The sequence below is a fragment of the Leuciscus leuciscus genome, assembly GCF_965113295.1.
Source record: "Leuciscus leuciscus genome assembly, chromosome: 24".
Classification (NCBI taxonomy): domain Eukaryota; kingdom Metazoa; phylum Chordata; class Actinopteri; order Cypriniformes; family Leuciscidae; genus Leuciscus; species Leuciscus leuciscus.
In genome coordinates, this window is record NC_138723.1 from 15,603,841 (window position 1) to 15,621,971 (window position 18,131).

General features: G+C 37.3%; 1 protein-coding gene across 3 annotated transcripts in view; it reads right to left on the minus strand.

The window, feature by feature from the left end:
• Positions 1-18,131, minus strand: part of cadm2a (cell adhesion molecule 2a) — a 500,950-nt gene that overhangs the window by 33,777 nt on the left and 449,042 nt on the right. For all 3 annotated transcript variants that reach the window (XM_082157511.1, XM_082157509.1, XM_082157510.1), the window contains 2 exons: positions 15,525-15,677; positions 10,169-10,306 (listed from right to left, as the gene is read on the minus strand). In XM_082157511.1, coding sequence (XP_082013637.1) covers positions 10,169-10,306; positions 15,525-15,677 — 291 coding nt within the window. The remainder of the gene's footprint in view (positions 1-10,168; positions 10,307-15,524; positions 15,678-18,131) is intronic.

Genomic DNA, 18,131 nt, shown 5'->3' on the forward strand with positions numbered 1-18,131 from the left:
TCTTCTCTTAACTTTTTGGACCATTTTTCTAACATGCAGTCAAATGTGACACTCAACAAGCCTAGCCAGTTCAGATATTTCATGTGTTCTAGCTCAAACACACCTGGTGCAACTAATGAAGCCCTTGATTAGTTGCATCAGGTATGCTTGAGACAACATCTTTTATTGCAAATTTTTACTGTTGTGAGGGATTCTATTCAGGGGGTTGAATAATCCTGAGACTGTAGAAGTCATTAAAAGTAGTATTTTCAGTTGAATTTGGGGAAACCACTTAAAACGTTTGTTGTTTTGAGCTTTTTCCATTACTTTTGTTTGATTTGTTCATTGCAAACAGCTGAACGTTTGTAAATTTTGTCAATACACCTGATTTGCAATGGGGGTTGAATAATTTTGAATAATTACACCTGTATATATTATACCAACCAACATCAAAGTATGTTGTTGACACTCCTGATCGTGTTTTTTTTTTGCATAATAACAGCCATGGAGGTGAATCTTTCATTTAACATTTGTTTGCTTAAAAATGTTTCACTGTCAGATTCTGATTCCCAGGTGGTTTAGTTTAGTTGTTTCGTTTTTATTTTGTCAATTTCTACCAGTTTGACCTATTCAGACCAATTTCTGTTGTGAAAATTATAGGCAGCTATTACTGAACTGACGGTAATCAGCCAATCACACACGCCTTCTCTCATGGGATGTTAAACTGAATTTTGATGCCCACGCCACACTTTAGGATCTCAACGAAATGAGAACATCATCTGCTTTCAACTGATTTGATTGCCTAAATATATTATGCCCATTCACCTACATCATCTATTTATTCATCTACTCATCCATTCATTCAACTATCTTTCCATCCTGGAGGAAAAAAACAGCATAATGAGGGTTTGTTGGCACTGTCTACTTCTATTGTCCCTCTCAGTAAGTTAGTGAGTGGGTGAGAGGGGAGAGCTTTTCCAGCAGACAGAATTGAAATTAAGGTCAGCATGTTTCACATTAATATTTATGAAGGCAAACCAGTAATAGAAACATTATCACAGATGCACACTCACCACAATCTCTGATTTAATGCACACAACAGCATTAAAACTGTATCTAATCTTTATTACACACACATCAGCATGTGTAATTACGTACATAGTTGGACGCAATTCGACGTGACGCAATTTAATGTGAATTATCTCTAATTTTTGGTTTTAAGGCTGAGCACTTTGCTCCTTCTGGAACCGGAATTCTTTCCTGGAACTCTGCGATAGCTACGGCATATGGTGAACCCAGAGAGCAGCGAGAACAGGAAAGAATAAAACGTGGGGTGAGATTAGCATTTCATTTCAGCTGTGAGCAGTTCTGAATTCAAATGCTGTTTTCCACCTAAAAGAGAGGTATTTAGAACAACAGGAGGCACAAAGGTGTGCAGCTCATCTCCGGCGCCTCTACCCCATTCTGCAAGCCCATTAGCGAACGCGCAAGAGGGATATAAAAAGAGAGAATGAAAAAGATAGAGAGAGGGGGAGAGAGCAAAGGCGTTCTTTATCCGATCACCGCGAACTGCTCTCAGGCTAAACACAGTGGTCATTCCTAGTGGATGGAGGGATATTTATGTGTGTATTTGACTGAAGTTAGCTGTCGGGCTGTGCGTTTGCATGGCGAGAGCTTAAATTCGAGGTAGCGGTTTTGAATTTCCTCACAAAAATTGTCAGTTTGTGTTTATTTATGCGGCATAATCTTTCTGCCTGTGGTGAGAGACTCTGGAGTTTCTCCACAAGTGAGTGGAGCTCTGCAGTGAGCAACTGAACGCCTATCTCATCTATCTACCGCTAATCCTAATGTCCCAGAGACATGAGAACCGATAACGACAACATTATTTCAACAAACGCCCCCCAATCCCCAACCAGGATCACTATAAATATCAGTTACTCATTCTGCACGGCTCTCCGCCATGGCTCACTGTTTAAATATCTTTCATAAATGGTCAGTGTGGGTGTCAATGTAAAAGCTCCTTCTGGTGCCGTGCAATTTTATCTCTCTAATCCACGCAAACAGTCTCCCTGCTGGCAGTTCTTTCACTCGGGTCAAATATGCTAGACTGAGATGGGATTTGTTGATGCGATTGTCTGAGCCTGGTTGGAATTAATGCTCCTGTTCTGACACACACATACACGCTGTCTGACTGCTAACAGTGTGATGATATCACCTCCACTAGGACGCAACTGCACATTCACATGATAAGCTGTTTTATCAGTGTCATTGCTTTGGACTCACCACAGGAGACAGAACTCACCTTGCAGTTACAAGCCCCGCCCCCAATTTGTTCAAAGCCACACCCTGTAATCTGTGTGAAGCCCTTTTCAGTTGTCTGTCAATTGTCCCACCAACAGAAATCTGTTAACAGACTTGGGCTGCGTCCGAAATCGCATACGCTCTTGAGTAGGTACTTATTTTGAACAAGTAATTACATAACAATCGCTAAAAAAGTATGTTCTATATAGTATGAGTATGCGTAGAATGAATGTAATCCGGACGTACTACATTCGCCATGTTCTCATTATCATGTGTTGTGTCGCTTCACTGCCATTTACAAATCCTCTCCCGTGGCCTCGTGGGATAGTAAAGTGTCCATCATATGCACACTTCAGAATCTCACCGAAAGTAGTAGGTCATCCAGGTACTTTTTGCCTACTCTTTTATGAGTACTGTGAATTTGGACATACTTCTTTTGTCACATACTGTTTTTCGCCTACTCATGTAGGCCGGAAGTATGTGATTTCGGATGCAGCCTTGGGGTGCATTTCTCAAAAGTATCATAGCCAAGTACCATTGTTCCTTCAATATCACCATATCATCACCAACTGATATTAATTGCAATCTCGAATTGATTCGTAATTACTTGATAAGAGTAATAACGTGACATCATTAATGACAGTCCTATATTTTTTAACCAATGTGAATCAAAGGACCAAGGTTAATTACTTAATTACGTAGCTAATTGCGTAGCTAGTTAATTACTTCAATGATGCATCATACTAGTGGTTAAATAGCGAGTTACAGTATGCCATTGTAGAAGAAACGCACCCCTGACCAGTAATCAAACAAAAGCCCCACCCATAGTAATCTACTATTTTTAGGGTGGAGATAATGGCCATCCCTTGCCTGTCATGAGCCCAGTCCAGAAAAACTGACTAACTGCTGTATTTCAAAAATGCTCTAGTCTGGTACATGTTTATAATCATTTCACAGACACACTGCATCTTATCTTGAAGTGTCTGATGTAGGCCGTGTTGATCAAATACACATAACAAGGCAGACTTCACCGTCTGAATGACCTCTCTTTCTTCACACGTTAGAGATTATCCAGCTCGTGCGCCACTGTGAAGTTGGACTCTGATTCCCGGCCCCCGCAGCCAGGATGAAAGAGGGAGCTTAAACAGCGAGGAGCGCTGTGTGTTCATACTCAGCAGCTACCGTCGGTCTCCCTGCCTATCATAAGCAGCGCTAAGAACTTCTCTCTCTCTTGTTCAGCTGTGAGCTTTTATCTAGGCACCTGGGCGTTTGTTTTCACCAGCCAGGACTGAGCAGATGTTTTGTGTGCAACTTAGTTCTAAAGACAGTGACCATTGTGAAACAGGCAAAGAAAGCAGCTATTTTATTCACGCACACTATGCAATGTAGTTTCAACTAGATTTTTACTTTTTCCAAAGGTCATCTAAATTGTTGTTAGCTTGCATTTGCTAGGGCGTTCTGCTGGTTTCAAGTCACTGTGAAATCAAATTTCTTATTTTTTTTTATATTGCAGTATTTATTATATGAATTATCCATCATTATAAAAAAAAAACCCTGGTGCAAGGGCGGGGCAACCTGTCACTCACATGACATCACAGCAATAGCAAATCACAGCCATCCAATCAATTCCTACGGGACAAAACAAGTTCCGCCTTACAGTTTTTTCGTTTAAGAAGCCTTTTCAGTTGTAAATACGTCACAATAAGGAAGAAAAGTAAATTGCAACTACAGTTTAATGCTGACTTCAAGGCAAGACACCACAGGTGAATAGGGTAAATTTATTTTTACGAATCTCCATACTTTCCCAGTTGATTGATTACATTAAGAATTCTTGGCATTACAAGTTTTCTAAAATGTTATGTTTAAATATGCCAATTATAGTTTTTATAATTAAATACGCACAAATTTGCATACATTCCCAGAACAGAAATCTGAACATTGGATAAAGCCAGGTTCAAAACTTGTTTTATTGTGTTGACATATTAGAGTCAAAGACAGACACTTTTTACAAAGGGGATATTGGATATCTCTTTTTATCACTTAATAGATCAGAAGATTCACTATGTTTTAGGAATTAAATGTTGTATAAAATCAAGCAAATTATATATGAACAAACCCCTCTGTACAAAACTTCTGAATATAGATAGGAATAAAATGGAAAAGTCAGGTGTGTGTAAGAAGTAAATATTTCTGGCTCAGTGCACGAGAAAAAAACAATGTTTGACCTGTACTGTCTTGCCTTAAGAGCTGGATGTTAGTGCATTGTTATGCAGCTACTTTTGTGCTTTATTGAGTGTACATACAATAAAATCATAAGATAATAATAATTTGTAGTCGAACAGTGAGATGGTATGAAAGAGAGAGTTTCTAGCCGAACCCCCGGAGGAAAAAAAAAGAGGATGACTCTCTCTTTCATCTGCTCTGGAGTTTTTCCTGTCGGCTAATCTGTTACATGTTCTCATAGTTCTCCTCGGGGGAGTTATCCTCCCTGAAGGAGGTCTGGGGATGGACATGCACCCTTATCATCCCGGAGGAGGAAAAAAGAAACATTCCCACAGTTCTATAGGAGCTTATTGATATCAGCATAGTGTTTGTAGCCTACTCTATTTAATCACATTTTTTTACAGTAATAAAATCTAAAAATCCTTAAAACAAGATTACTTTAGAAGATAAACTGCATTAGATAAGAGTTTTATCTTGAGTTAATTTTTCTTACCCCATGGACATTTTCTTCTTCTTGTTTTAAGTATAAAACTCACTAAAGCCTCATCTAACTATCTTAGATTTATGTTTAAAACAAAAACGAACAATTTTCCCGAAGGCAAAGAAAACTAAGGCTAAGCAACTTTGCTTTTCAAGTAAATTTATCTTGTTTTAATAACATTAGATATTTTACTGGAAAATAAGAGAATCATTTTGCCTAAGAAAAAGATTCTTTGCAGTTTCTTTGTAAACACAAAGTACACTGTGAGACTTTGGGAACATGGTGCTGTCAGAGGTTTGGGATGAGGGCTGATGGGGGCTGATGGAAAATGTCGTTAGAGAACATGTTTTATTCATGTTTCTGCCAAGACACAGGAGGCATTTTAGAATTCCATTTTTAATGACTATTGATTGATTGCACTCAACATGATGTAAGAGAAAGCTGTGGGGGAAAGAAATCAGCGCACAGGCTACATGCAAATACCTGCACACGTTCACATTATATACATATATGTAGATTTATTAATTTGATCAAAAATACAGTGAAATATACTGAAATATTGTGAAATATAACAATTTAAAATAACTTTTCTATTTTAATGCATTTTAAGATGCAATTTCTTCCTGACATCTGATTTTTCAGTCACATGATCCTTCAGAAATCATTCTAATATGCTGATCGGGTGCTCAAAAAACATTTCTTGTTATTATCAATGTTGAAAACATTTGTTGCTGCTGTGACCGTGATGCAGTCTTTTTTCAGGATTCTTTGAAAGTTCAAAATAACAGCATTTATTTAAAATCTTAATGTCACTAATGTCACTTTTGATCAATTTAATGCATGTTTGCTGAATAAAAGTTGTAATTTCTTAAAAAAAAAAAAAAATCTACTGACCCCAATGATCCATGATCCATTTGACGTAGGGTGTTATGGTGATTCGTAAATTACAATGGGCGTCAGGATGCAAGAATCGATTGTTTTATATATATATAGCAACCCGGTGAGTACTGAAACGCAGTTTCGGTAGCCATTGTTTATTTACGCTCTTGTTTCTAGAAGTCAGTTGCTAGTTCCGCCTTCTTGATGACATCACACACGTCATTAAAGACGGTAAGCAATGATTGGTTGGGAAGCAACGAGTAGTCTGACATGTTTCTTGTCCAAGACAAGAATTTAGGAGTCAAAATCGCATAATCTGATAGTGGCCCTGTTTAAACCTGGTATTAAGATGCGTTTTAGTCGATCGGATCACAAGTAGACGAGGGAGACACATACTCGTTTACACCTGGTATTTTAATCCGTCTCTTTTGTCCACTTTCAACCACTTGTGTCCTAATTTTTTCGAGGGGAGGGTTTATGGGTGGGTATGTATGTTTTTTTTGGTTGCAAAATTGACATATCAACGTGCCCGTGGTGAGAGAACACTTTGCTTAGTACGTTTTTTGTCTTCAAATCAAACTCGGGTCTTCAGTCAACAAAGACTAAATCCCGTCTGGCTAGCGCACTTTTCATAATGTTTACGCATTAGGTCATTAGGTAATCTTTTGTGGCTGTTCGAACACTTTCGAACACAAGAGCATTTACACTACAAAAGCAATACGGTCGAAAGAGTTTTCGACAACCTCTGGAAGTGGTAGAAAGTGGACAAGCTCAAAAGGTTTTAGACCCCATTTACACCTGTATTTAGCATCGTCCACTTGTGATCTGAATGAATAAAATGCATCTTAATACCAGGTGTAAACAGTGACTCATAACAGACAAAAATATTGTGTAGTCTGAACCCAGCATAAGACATTCTAAGCTTTTCAATTCACCTTTTTTCCCTCATATTGTTATGCTGATAATATCATTTGCAATTCAATATTTTTATTAGAAAAATGCAAAATAAAAATACAGTGGTATCAGACTTTTGTACCCACTGTATGTGCAAATGATGCATGGACTGCAGAGAAGGTGGCTGCTAAGATGAGGTCTATGTAAAATATTTGCAGGTTAGTTTAACATGCAATAAACAGATGCCCAATTTTACTCAAATGATGAGAATAAGGAGTCAGAGAGGGGGAGAGGGAGAGAGGGGGAGGGGGGAGAGAGAGAGAGAGAGAGAGAGAGAGAGAGAGGGAGAGAGGGGGGGGGCATGAGAGAATGTGAGAGGTGGTGATATTGGATTCCATTACAGCTGTCAATTTCACACACACAAACGCAGAGCATCTTGGGCTCTGCATACTCGGGGGGAGAAAGTGTGAGATGTCTTGCATCCTGGAGACCAGCACAAATTTAATACCGGGCTGAGCGTTGTTACAGTCCCAGAGATCCCACAATAATGCAACTGCTATTCCCAGTCCATGGTTCCAAAATAAATGCGTTTATCACAGTTCAGCCTCACACGGCGGTGGAGAAGTGCGGAAAACAGCGATGACAACAGCTGCCACGGCTCACAAACACAGCGACAGGAAGGCCGCAAACACAAAGGCAGACAGAAAGAAGCACAACAGGGAAACAACAGGCCGACTAACTGGAGTGAGCAGAGCCAAAAAAGCAATATCCTTTCGTTTACTTACACCTCTCTGCCATGAAACCAAGACAACCAGACTAAAAAAACTGAGCTAGAGTCACTCACATTACCGAATCGTTCCCTGTTTTTTCCTTTGTGCTCAGTATTTTATTATATGTAGGGCTTCAATGTGTATAATTGAATATGTATAAATATATATAATTGAAGTGAAGTCTTAATTATAAGTCAAACATTTTGTGATTTTATATATTATGTGTTTTTCGTCTCTCTGGGGTCCACTCTTTTTCTTGCATCCTTGAAATGTGTTCTTGTCTTATTGGATCCATCCATCACAATACACATTCATGATGAAAATATCTAAGACTGACACTTTGCAATCAACAGAGAGGCTATAATCTTCACACTTTATGAGACTGTGGACTGACGAGACTCAGAGACACCTTAGCAAACCCCTTCCTGAGTTCACGGTACAGGCTACATGCTGCATTATCTAAATATATTTACCATATGCTTTCTCGTTCAAACCACCTGCTCGCAAATCTGTGTTAGGTAATGCTATTCTTGCATTTTTGATGGATGAAATGTCTTTTTCACACACTCGCATATGATAACAGTGCACCTGCATTACAAAACACACCAAAAAAATGAACCGGGGGTCTCAGAGTCGGACAGGGAGCGAAAATTTCAGTGTTAATGGTTATATTAATCTCTGACCTCACAGCCGGAGAAAAATTTAGCTAAATTAATCAAATACCTTCACAGTTAATTAAAAGAAAACAACTGAATTTTGAAGTAATGTGAAGAAATGAACTCCAACGCAGCAAAACATTAAAGATTTCCACATCTATCAAGGTTAAATGCATCTCTTCTTTTATACAAATCTGTTGTTTTGATGCTTTAAATAATCACTGTTAATTAAAGAATACATCCAACCTAGCCTAAACACCACGATTGTTAATGAATACGAAGATTGTATCATTAATCTGGGACTACAGCGAGCCTGAGTCACGCGTAAGGAGATCAGGTATCAGTTTCTTAAAGGAATCTCAAACAAAGCAGCTTACGTTTCCGCCGTTCTCATCTGAAACATCACTGATCCCTTAATGAAATGAAATAAGCTCTGAAAATCCTCCCCTGCCCACAAATTCTGTCTGTTTATCAAATGACCAGAGGGACTGACCGCAGATGTAATATCTGATAAGGAGCCAAATCAGGATCTCAGTTCGAAGTCAAAATTATAAAAACCCTTGACTAGGTACTGATAAGAGGCTAAACTGAGGCTTTAGGTAGGCCTACTTTTCTTATTTCTTTATTTTGGTCATAGATTAAAAGAGTAGTTCCCCGCTAAAAGGAAAATGGTTTTGTTTTTCCAAAACCATATCACTTTTTTTTTTCTTCTGTGGAACCCAAAAGGTGATTTAAAAGAATATTTTGCCCACTTTTTAAGTAATGAAATTCAATGACAACTTAAAAAAAAAAAATAAAAAAAAAATAATCCAAAACAACCACCACAAAGTATGTAAAAGTTCATAAAAGCATCACATATGTTGACCACACAACTTGTGTACCATATTCCAATGCTTTCCTTGGAACATTAATGAAAGTAGTAGCGAATCTTTTAAGTCAGATCTTTTCAGTGAATTAGTTGATCTGGTTCACAAAAATGGTCTGAATGATTTGTTCATTCTTTGATTCGATTTGGTTGCAAAAATTTACTCTGATTAGGGGGAAATTATCTGTGAATATTAACTTAATAATAATATCTGTCCATGACACAAAGCTATCTTTTGACTTAGTGCACAAGTCGTATGGATTTTACATCCTTTTTAAACCTAGAAAGCTCTGGTCTGCATTTGTAGTGTTATTGCACAGAAAAGTGTAAGCAATGCAATATTTATTAGGTTAAGAAAACAAAACAGAATTAGAAGTTATTCACACCGAAATCGCTTTGGGAAAACACGAGAAAAAGTTGAAAAAGTAATTTTAAGAATACCATATTTTGAATGCCATGTCAAGTGTGAGATGCTTCAAAATACATACGAGTGCAATGGTTAAACACATCCGTCTATTGCAAATTTGCATAGAAAAACAATGGAAAAGCAACGCAAAAAAAGTGTCATGTGTAAACAGCCCATTAGGGTAGTATTATTAACATTCATTCAATTTATGATTGCCGTTTAATACAAAATACAGCAATTTACAGATAAACAAGCTAATCCCTGCAAAACAAAGTCATTCCAAAGACACTAAAACTGTTGAGCCATGCTTCATCCTTCGGGGTTCACGTCTTCCTCACTGTAAAGGCCTCTCCCTAAGGTTCCGTCCACCAGAGACACAATAATCAGTCTGCGTGGGAAACGTCGCCTCCATGCTAATTAGAACCGCTGTATTTTTAGAAAATGCAGCAAACACACAAGTCACAACAAAGGCACTCAATGCCATCTGCATCGCACGCATGCTTTCATCCTCTCTCTTCCCGTCTGACTGAGGACATTGTTTATAAGGTGATGGATTTGTGGAGAAGATGCTACACGAGTCGTTAGCTACATATTTCACTGAGCCTAAGCATTCTTCCATACTGAGCTTGAAATATATGCACTCAAATGTAGGAAATATTCATTGTGATTTGTCTTACAGTGTGTTAATGTGAGTTTGATCATAATATTCCTTACCTTTGATCTCCTTCTCATTTCTGAACCATCGGACATCAGCCGCAGGTTTGCTGCCAGAGGTCACACAGGTCAGAGTGATGAGATCGCCCTCCTTTGCAGGCTTGGTGAGTCCATTAATCTCTGGTTTCTTAGGCACACCTAAACATGGAGGGAATAAAGTGACAGAGAGAGAGAAAAAGAAGAGAGATAGCTCAGCACTTTAACAGAGTTCAAAATATTAACAGTAGGAAAGTGTGAATTTAATGGAAAAAAGATTAGAGATTTTATTTATCATCTTATGAACTACTCCAGTCCTTTTATTTTGCCTGGGGTTTTTTTGTCGTTCACTAAGGTTAATTTAAATTTAGACCCTTTTTGTCAGTGGTTATTTGATAATATTATTGCAGAGTTTAACTTTTCCCTCACCACTGATGAAATTTTCTGTCATTATTGAGACAACCCTTTCCCACCATAGAACTTATTCACAGCAGCGCCATCTTTGATTTTTAACTGAAATGAAAGGCTGTGAGGGATAGAAATACATATATTCAGTGGGTTGTACTGTTATTTAATGTGCTTTTAGATTATTCTGCTGATGAAACACTGCAAAAATATCTTTCAGATAAATTTCAGTAGGCAAAAAACTAAAGGCAACATGAGCGGTGGAAAATTACAAGTGATCTAGGAGCTTTATACAGCTTTTTACAGCAGATTCCATTGAAAATAAGTTGAGTCTATCCCTCACAGCCTCGCTTTCATTCATTTGATTTTAGCCTTGATGGCGCTGCTCTGAATAAGGTCTATACGGCAGGGGGCGCTATTTATGTATTTTAAAATGTTAATTATTCAAAGGTGAATTTTCAGCATCATTACTCCAGTCTTCAGTGTCACATGATCCTTCAGAAAGTCTAATATTCTGATTTGGTGCTCAAGAAACATTTCTTATTATTATAATGTTGTAAGCAGTTGTTATGCTTAATATTTTTGTGGAAACCATGCTACATTCTTTATAGGATTCTTTGATCAATAGAAAGTCCAATAGAACAGCATTTATTTTAAATATAATGTTTTTGCAGCAAATGAAAAGTCTTTACTTTCACTGTTTAAACAATTTAATGCACCCTTGGTGAATAAAAGTAATAATTTATGTAAAAAACAACAACTTTTGAATGGTAGTGTATCAATATGAAGTATACTGTCTGTCATTGGCATGCAATCAGCAGCAATTCATTTTGCAATTGAGAAGTCAATCTGTTAGTAGACGTAAGGCTATTCACACAGTATATGTGTTGTTGTATTCCCTCTCCAGTATTATTTAATTGATTTAATCTATTTATACAAAAGTTTCATGCGACACGTTTCAAAGCAATGGTCATAACATATCCTAACATCATCACTTGAAAGAGAAAAGTGAACCTCAAACGCTTGTTTCCACGTACAAAAGCAATCAGCATTTCAATCTTACGAAATTTCAAACACACAGGAAATTCTGTGGCCCACAAATACATTACTGTGTCAGGAGCTTCCTCTCTGAGGTTGTGGGCAGAGACAAAGAAAAATCAATAGGGAACATTAGTCAGGAAAATTAGATATTGGTTTCGCCTTGATTGAAGATGAGATCAGACGTTTGGCATTCAGTTCACAGGCCTTATTGCTCCCCTGAGTAAGAGGCCTTAATCACATTCCTGAGAAATAAATCAAAGCAAAAACAACCACAATGTACTATGCATTAAAAAGCAACAGAGTAAATACATCAGTCATTCTAAAGCAGCGTGACCTGTAACCTCTGCTGAGCGCCATGTTGTTTTTTTAATATTGTCCCAAGATGACAAGAAACCTGAAGATGCCAAGCTGTCGTTTCTGGCTGATTCATTTCTTGATATTTAATACACAAATATTTTAGACAAAACCACTTAGGGTCAAATTCACTTTTTCCACTTTGCTGTTTCATATTTCAGTGTTTGTGCACATTTTCAATTGATCGTGGAAGCTGTAATTCATCAAATGATAGATTAATCGACGTTTAGTCTATACAGTAAAGTACGTTGGGCTGCGCTAGAGTGCTCCAGGGATGATGTCTTTTTTTAGGCCAAAACACAGAAACAAGTTAGCATTTTAGCACTTCTAGTTCCATTGTCCCGAAATCAATAGGTTTCTTGAATGGGTTATTGCCTCTCGAGGCTATTACTTTTAAAAAATAGCTACTGCACGGTGTTGCCATATGGCAACATACCCTTTCTTTGGACATTTCTTGAAATTTGAAAATAAATATGAGCTCTGATTGGTCTTAAATTCATGGTAGAACCTGGTGGTAAAAAATGATATGATTTGATGACATCACATGACACTACACACCCTTGCACTGTCATTCTTTTCACACACTTTTGATGACTCCAGTAGCTGAAGAAGTGCTCGTGAATATGTGAAGATTTTCCTCAATTTTTCATATTTCTTCAGAATTTAAAAATTACATCAAGCATCTGGGATAAGTTCTAATCTTTTTTCAATCATTGTCACATTGTTTTGATACTACTATTACCTTTTTATTCAATAAAATAGGTATGTTGCCATATGGCAACATTGTGCGGTAATGGAACAATATTTTGCCCATGCTAATGCAGAGTAGCTTTGTATGAATGACAATGTATGGATGCACTGATATAGTTGGATGGTTGTATTCTACTCATATATTTATATATATTTGTATATATTTATAAAGTAAAGTAAAAGTAAAGTAAAATATATATATATATATATACGCTTATTTTGTTTAGAAAATTAAGCCGCCAGTGTTCTATGGCAAGGCTGAGAGGAGGGCTGAAATGTACAGGGTACAAGTGGTTATACCATCTCATGAAAGTGAGGATGAGCTAGGGATCAGTGACGAGGAGTATGAGAGGCAGGCAGAATTAGGCCTAGTAGACTCAGAGGATGAAGAGACAGGTATCTATTCCGGTATGTTCAACATTCAGGTTACATGTCGTCCTTTGCACAGTGTTGAGCTGATGTTGGGAAAGGTGTACAGTAGATCAAGAATTTGAGGTTTTTGTCATTCCAAAATCTGTATGGTGAACAAAAAATAACCACATACACAAGTCGCTGTGCAGTCCCCATGCACATGTGCACGCACGCACACACACACACACACACACACACACGCAAAGGCATAAACACATGCATGTTCTATCATCTATGAATTTCATGTCTTTTGGGAGAAAACACATCAGGCTGTTCCATTGTCGCACAATGTTGCCATATGGCAACGCACCCAAAAGTACCCCCCAAAAAATTAAAAAATATAAAAAAAATATAAATATGTTAATTTGAGTCTATTTTATATATAAAAAAACACTGTAACATTTTTTTCCATGATCGCATAATAATGCGTGCAGTAGAGGGTTAAAGCTTCTACTTACTAACAAGTGCCTAAATGGGACTACAATGGCAGCCTGGAAAATCAAACGCCATCACACCGAAACGGTAATCTACTCACTAGTTCGCTATTCTAAATCAAACTTTAAGGATTTTTTAAAAATAATAATCCAAAAGAAAAATCCTATTGGGCTTTTGACGATAGAACCAGGGTGATGCTAACTTGACGGATTGGCCAACAAAAATCATCCCAGCAGCTCGATCAACAAAGGATGTTCATTCTGGATAGGAACTTGTGTTGTGAAAATCACAACCCACAATATCTATTATAAATGTGACAAACATAATATCTATAACAACAATGTTATCAAATATAACAACCATGTAACAAAATGCTTAAATAATAAATAAGCATTGTGTATATTATTGAATATTTTGCCTAGATATTAATTACAACACGGAAATTAATTGCATCCATTTGTGTATTCACAATGAGCAAAACATTATGTAAGGCAGACTTGTTGACAGAGTGTACAACTGAAATGATTTTAATGTTGTACGCCAACTAATTAAAATGAGACTAGCTAATTGGGCTCCTAATTAATGCAGAAATATGGCATTAAGCACTGTTTGTGGACTGTCACAGCTGACATTAACTCTGGTTTGTTTGGGACTTGATTCAAAGTCTGGTTGACTTTTGATTGACACAAGTAGTAAAAGTTGATAGAGGAAACTAATTAAACTTCTTTCTGTGTCATTTCTCAACACTGTTCTGTGATCATCTGTGTCTTTGTTGAAGGCGACCGGGTGAATCCATTTAATTAAATCCTGATCCAGGCCAAAGTTAGATTTGAAACGCCTCCCACTGAGGTAAAATTCTAATTATCTATCTACTTTCTGGAAACTACAAATTTTGCAATTTTCTTTCGACTTGTTAATAAGAGTAGCTCCTTTAAAAGAATCTCAGTGTAATCCGTTTTAGACTGGTTGCAGACATTTAGTAACGATGCAGCAATATTTCTGTCCTCCAAAAGGCATCCATACACATACATACTGTTAAAAAATTGGGGGAATTTTCAGCATCCGGTCTTAAGTGTCAGAAAAATATCCACATTTAAAACTTTTACAACTATAATCACATGTGTTCACGAGAGAGTTGAGTTCCGGAGGAAGGGTGACCTCTGACCCAACATATGACGTAAGACGTACGACGTAGGACGAAGGCGTAGCGTAAGCTTGGGTGAGAAAAGATGCCTTTCCCGAAAACCACGTAACTCTCTTGTGAACGCGCGCGCGGCCTTTGCTAGAAGCCAGTGATTATAGTTTATAAAGTTTAAAATATGGATATTTTTCTAACAAAAAACCATCGCTTCACTTTAGAAGGCATTTATTAACCCACTGAAGTTATATGGATTACTTTTATGATGGATGGATGTGCTTTTTGGAGCTTCAAAAACCAGGGCGCTATTAAATGCCATTACAAAGCTGGTTGTAACATTTATTCTGTTATCTGTGTGTTAAGTTTTGTTTTCATGGACTTTTAGTTTGCATTCATCAGTTCCTGTTTTTCTTTGTTCAGTTTTCCCACTTCTCCTTGGTTGTTATGGTAACTAATATGATTTGCCATCACGTTCAGCTGTGTCGTCGTTGATCACCTCGTATGCCTGTGTATTTAACTTCCTGTGTTTTCAGTTCAATTTGTCCGGTCTCGTCTGCGTTATGCTGAAGCTACCCTATGTTTGAATTACCTGTGTGGCGAATAAAAGACTTTTGGAATCTTCATCTTCGTGCGATTATATACAGCACATGTGACACTGCGAAGAGCCAGGATATTATTTAATGTAACTCTGATTGTGTTTGGCTGAAAGAAGAAAGTCATATACACCTAGGATGGCTTGAGTAAAGTGATTTTTGGGTGAACTATTCCTTTAAGTCTAAATGACTCATCACTCCAACTGGCTGTTTTAGGATGTAATCCCACACGGTATGTAAAATGATGTCTTACCCAGGACGGTGAGGAAAGCCTTGGCTGTTTTGACAGGCATGGTGAAGAGGGAACAGGTGTACAGCCCTTCGTCTCCCAGCGTGACCTCGCTGATGCTGATCGTCAACTCCTGCGCCGTGGCTCGGACCAGCTCAATCCGGTTATCTCTCAGCGCTGCGGGAACAAACAATCAAGAGAGCACCATTTAATTATGACACCTTCATTAGCATTTGCCACACACTAAAGAGCGGCAGATTCTCGTGACATTCCCTCTATTCCTGAAAATTTTAATGCATGAATACCAACCAAAAGGGAAACATTTTTAATTTGACCAAAAACAAACAAAAAAAGAATTAAATCATTCTATGATTATGCTCACATATTGTGCTGAGTATGAAGATCAATTCCATTGCTACAGGGAAAAAATATTTCATGATGGCTTTCAGTCAGAGGGCAAATTGAATATGGATCAGTCAAGATTCAAATCCAACATCACTTCAGTCAATAGTGTTCAGAATGAGCATTGATCGATTTGAAACATACATGCTTGAGCTCTCTAATCCCCATTTACAAACTCTGTATTTGTACATTTGCAGGTTCTTTACCCAGTCGAGTATGAATAAAAGTAAAGTTCAAACTTATTATGAGTGTGACCTCTGTGCGAAAGAGGCCTAAGGATACGGTTTCAGTTATTACACCTTTTAGAGTCCGTCATCACACAGACCTAATGAAAAGGTTAAAGTGCTAATGCAAAAGTCAAAGGCTAACGTCAGAGACGGGCTATAATTCCCGAAGCATCTTCAAAATGCTTTGTTTAATGATAATGACTACAGCAGGAAAAAGTCTGGTAGATCATAAGATATTTGCCATGTGGCGGCACAGTTTAATCAACGGAGACAAGGTCACTAGTTCTAACCTTCTGTTTTCCATAAAACTCCCTCAGACATTTTGAGCCTCATTGACGCTCTGTAACAACCTGCCAGAATATTCGTGGATGAGCTTTATGGATCTTTTTCCCCAGGAGAATAGAAAAAAACACATTCTTATGGTCAATCATAAGTGTGACCTTTCAAAGCTCTCTTAATAAAAAAAAGTTGGTCAATGCCTTAGCCGTTAGCCTTGTCGTACCACCTGAAAACTTTAAATTGAATACAGCAGTGCTAGAGAAGATACTTTAAAACTGCAGATTCCCAAGCTAAAAATCTACTAAAAAAGTAGTTTAACTACAGTCAAGGTTCTCTATTTTAAATAATACACGCTACTAATGAAACTTATGTACTGTACATCGAAAGTATTAATATTTAAGGGGCAATATCTGTTAAATTAATTTAATTTACTTTATTTTTTCATACATAAAAAGAGTATATATGTATATTATTTTGAATTTTTTAATCATCTTGATATAAAATCTTTTTCAATAATTTTTCAATAAAGAAAATAACTGTACAAATGAACTGATGCACTAAAATGAATTAGACTTGCCAAAATCCATTTTAGGAGAGTGCATTTTATTATTCAGCGAGTTTATGTAGTTTTAAATCTGTGTCACAGTTACAGTGTGACCAAGACATATATATTTTTTCAGGTTTCTTCATGTTACTCATTGGAAAAATATTATCACAACAGTAGTCTCACTACTTTTAGTTACAGAAATTGACAAAAATTCAGTCATGATTATCTAAATAGAAGCTTCACTGAGATGAATTTCATTATGCGATCACAGCAGGTTAAAGCTCTCAGCTATACACACCAATTACAACGTTAAAGGAACTTAAAAAGAAGTGTAAAGTGGAAGCATGCAGGCACACTCCGGGTATCCAAACAAGCATCCCACAAACCCACCTCCACACCTCAGCAAGGCCTCTCGTAGCTTTAATGAAACAGCCTAACGGATGTTGTGTGTCAGCATGTGTTTTCAGACGCGTCTCCCCAGAGGTCTGAGTGCAGCTCCCTCTGGACAGCAGCATCTCTGAGGTAATTGAACATAATGAGGTTCATTACATGAAGAGAGGCTTGCCAACGCAGCAATGAAAAAAAACTTGCGGTACACGCTGTTTTTAATGCCTTCCTGTCGTCTTCCCTAAATTAAGGTCATTGTAAATAATGTGACCAACCATGGCAGTGGTGTGTGGTGGATTATGTTAAAAGAAAAAAAGTTCAAAAGTTCAAATTAATTTTGACTCGGACTTGAAAGGGCTGGGTAAAAAAAATAATTGATTTTTAGATGAATCACAATCTTTACTCAATATCAGTTATTAAACTCCCAAGATTGACCTTTTAACTGCACAGCTATTTTCAGAACAAATGACTCTAATAACTATTTTTTTTCTTTTTAGTGAATCAAATACATACAACATGAACAGTGTTGCAGTGTTAATATTTTTTTCACTGACGAAAATGAGCCGATATCTAAATAAAAACCAAATACACACAAAAGTGGCGAGTATTCACGTAACAGTCGTTATATCTTAAGTGAACATAAACAGTAGGGAAATATATTGGATATGTATCAGTGTATTGGATCCGTGCATTCAGCCTTCAACTGACACCAGTCTAATACCCACTGTTGTCCGTCATTAATGTTAATCAAACAACAAAAGGAAAAGAGAAAATCACTCAATGTTCTTG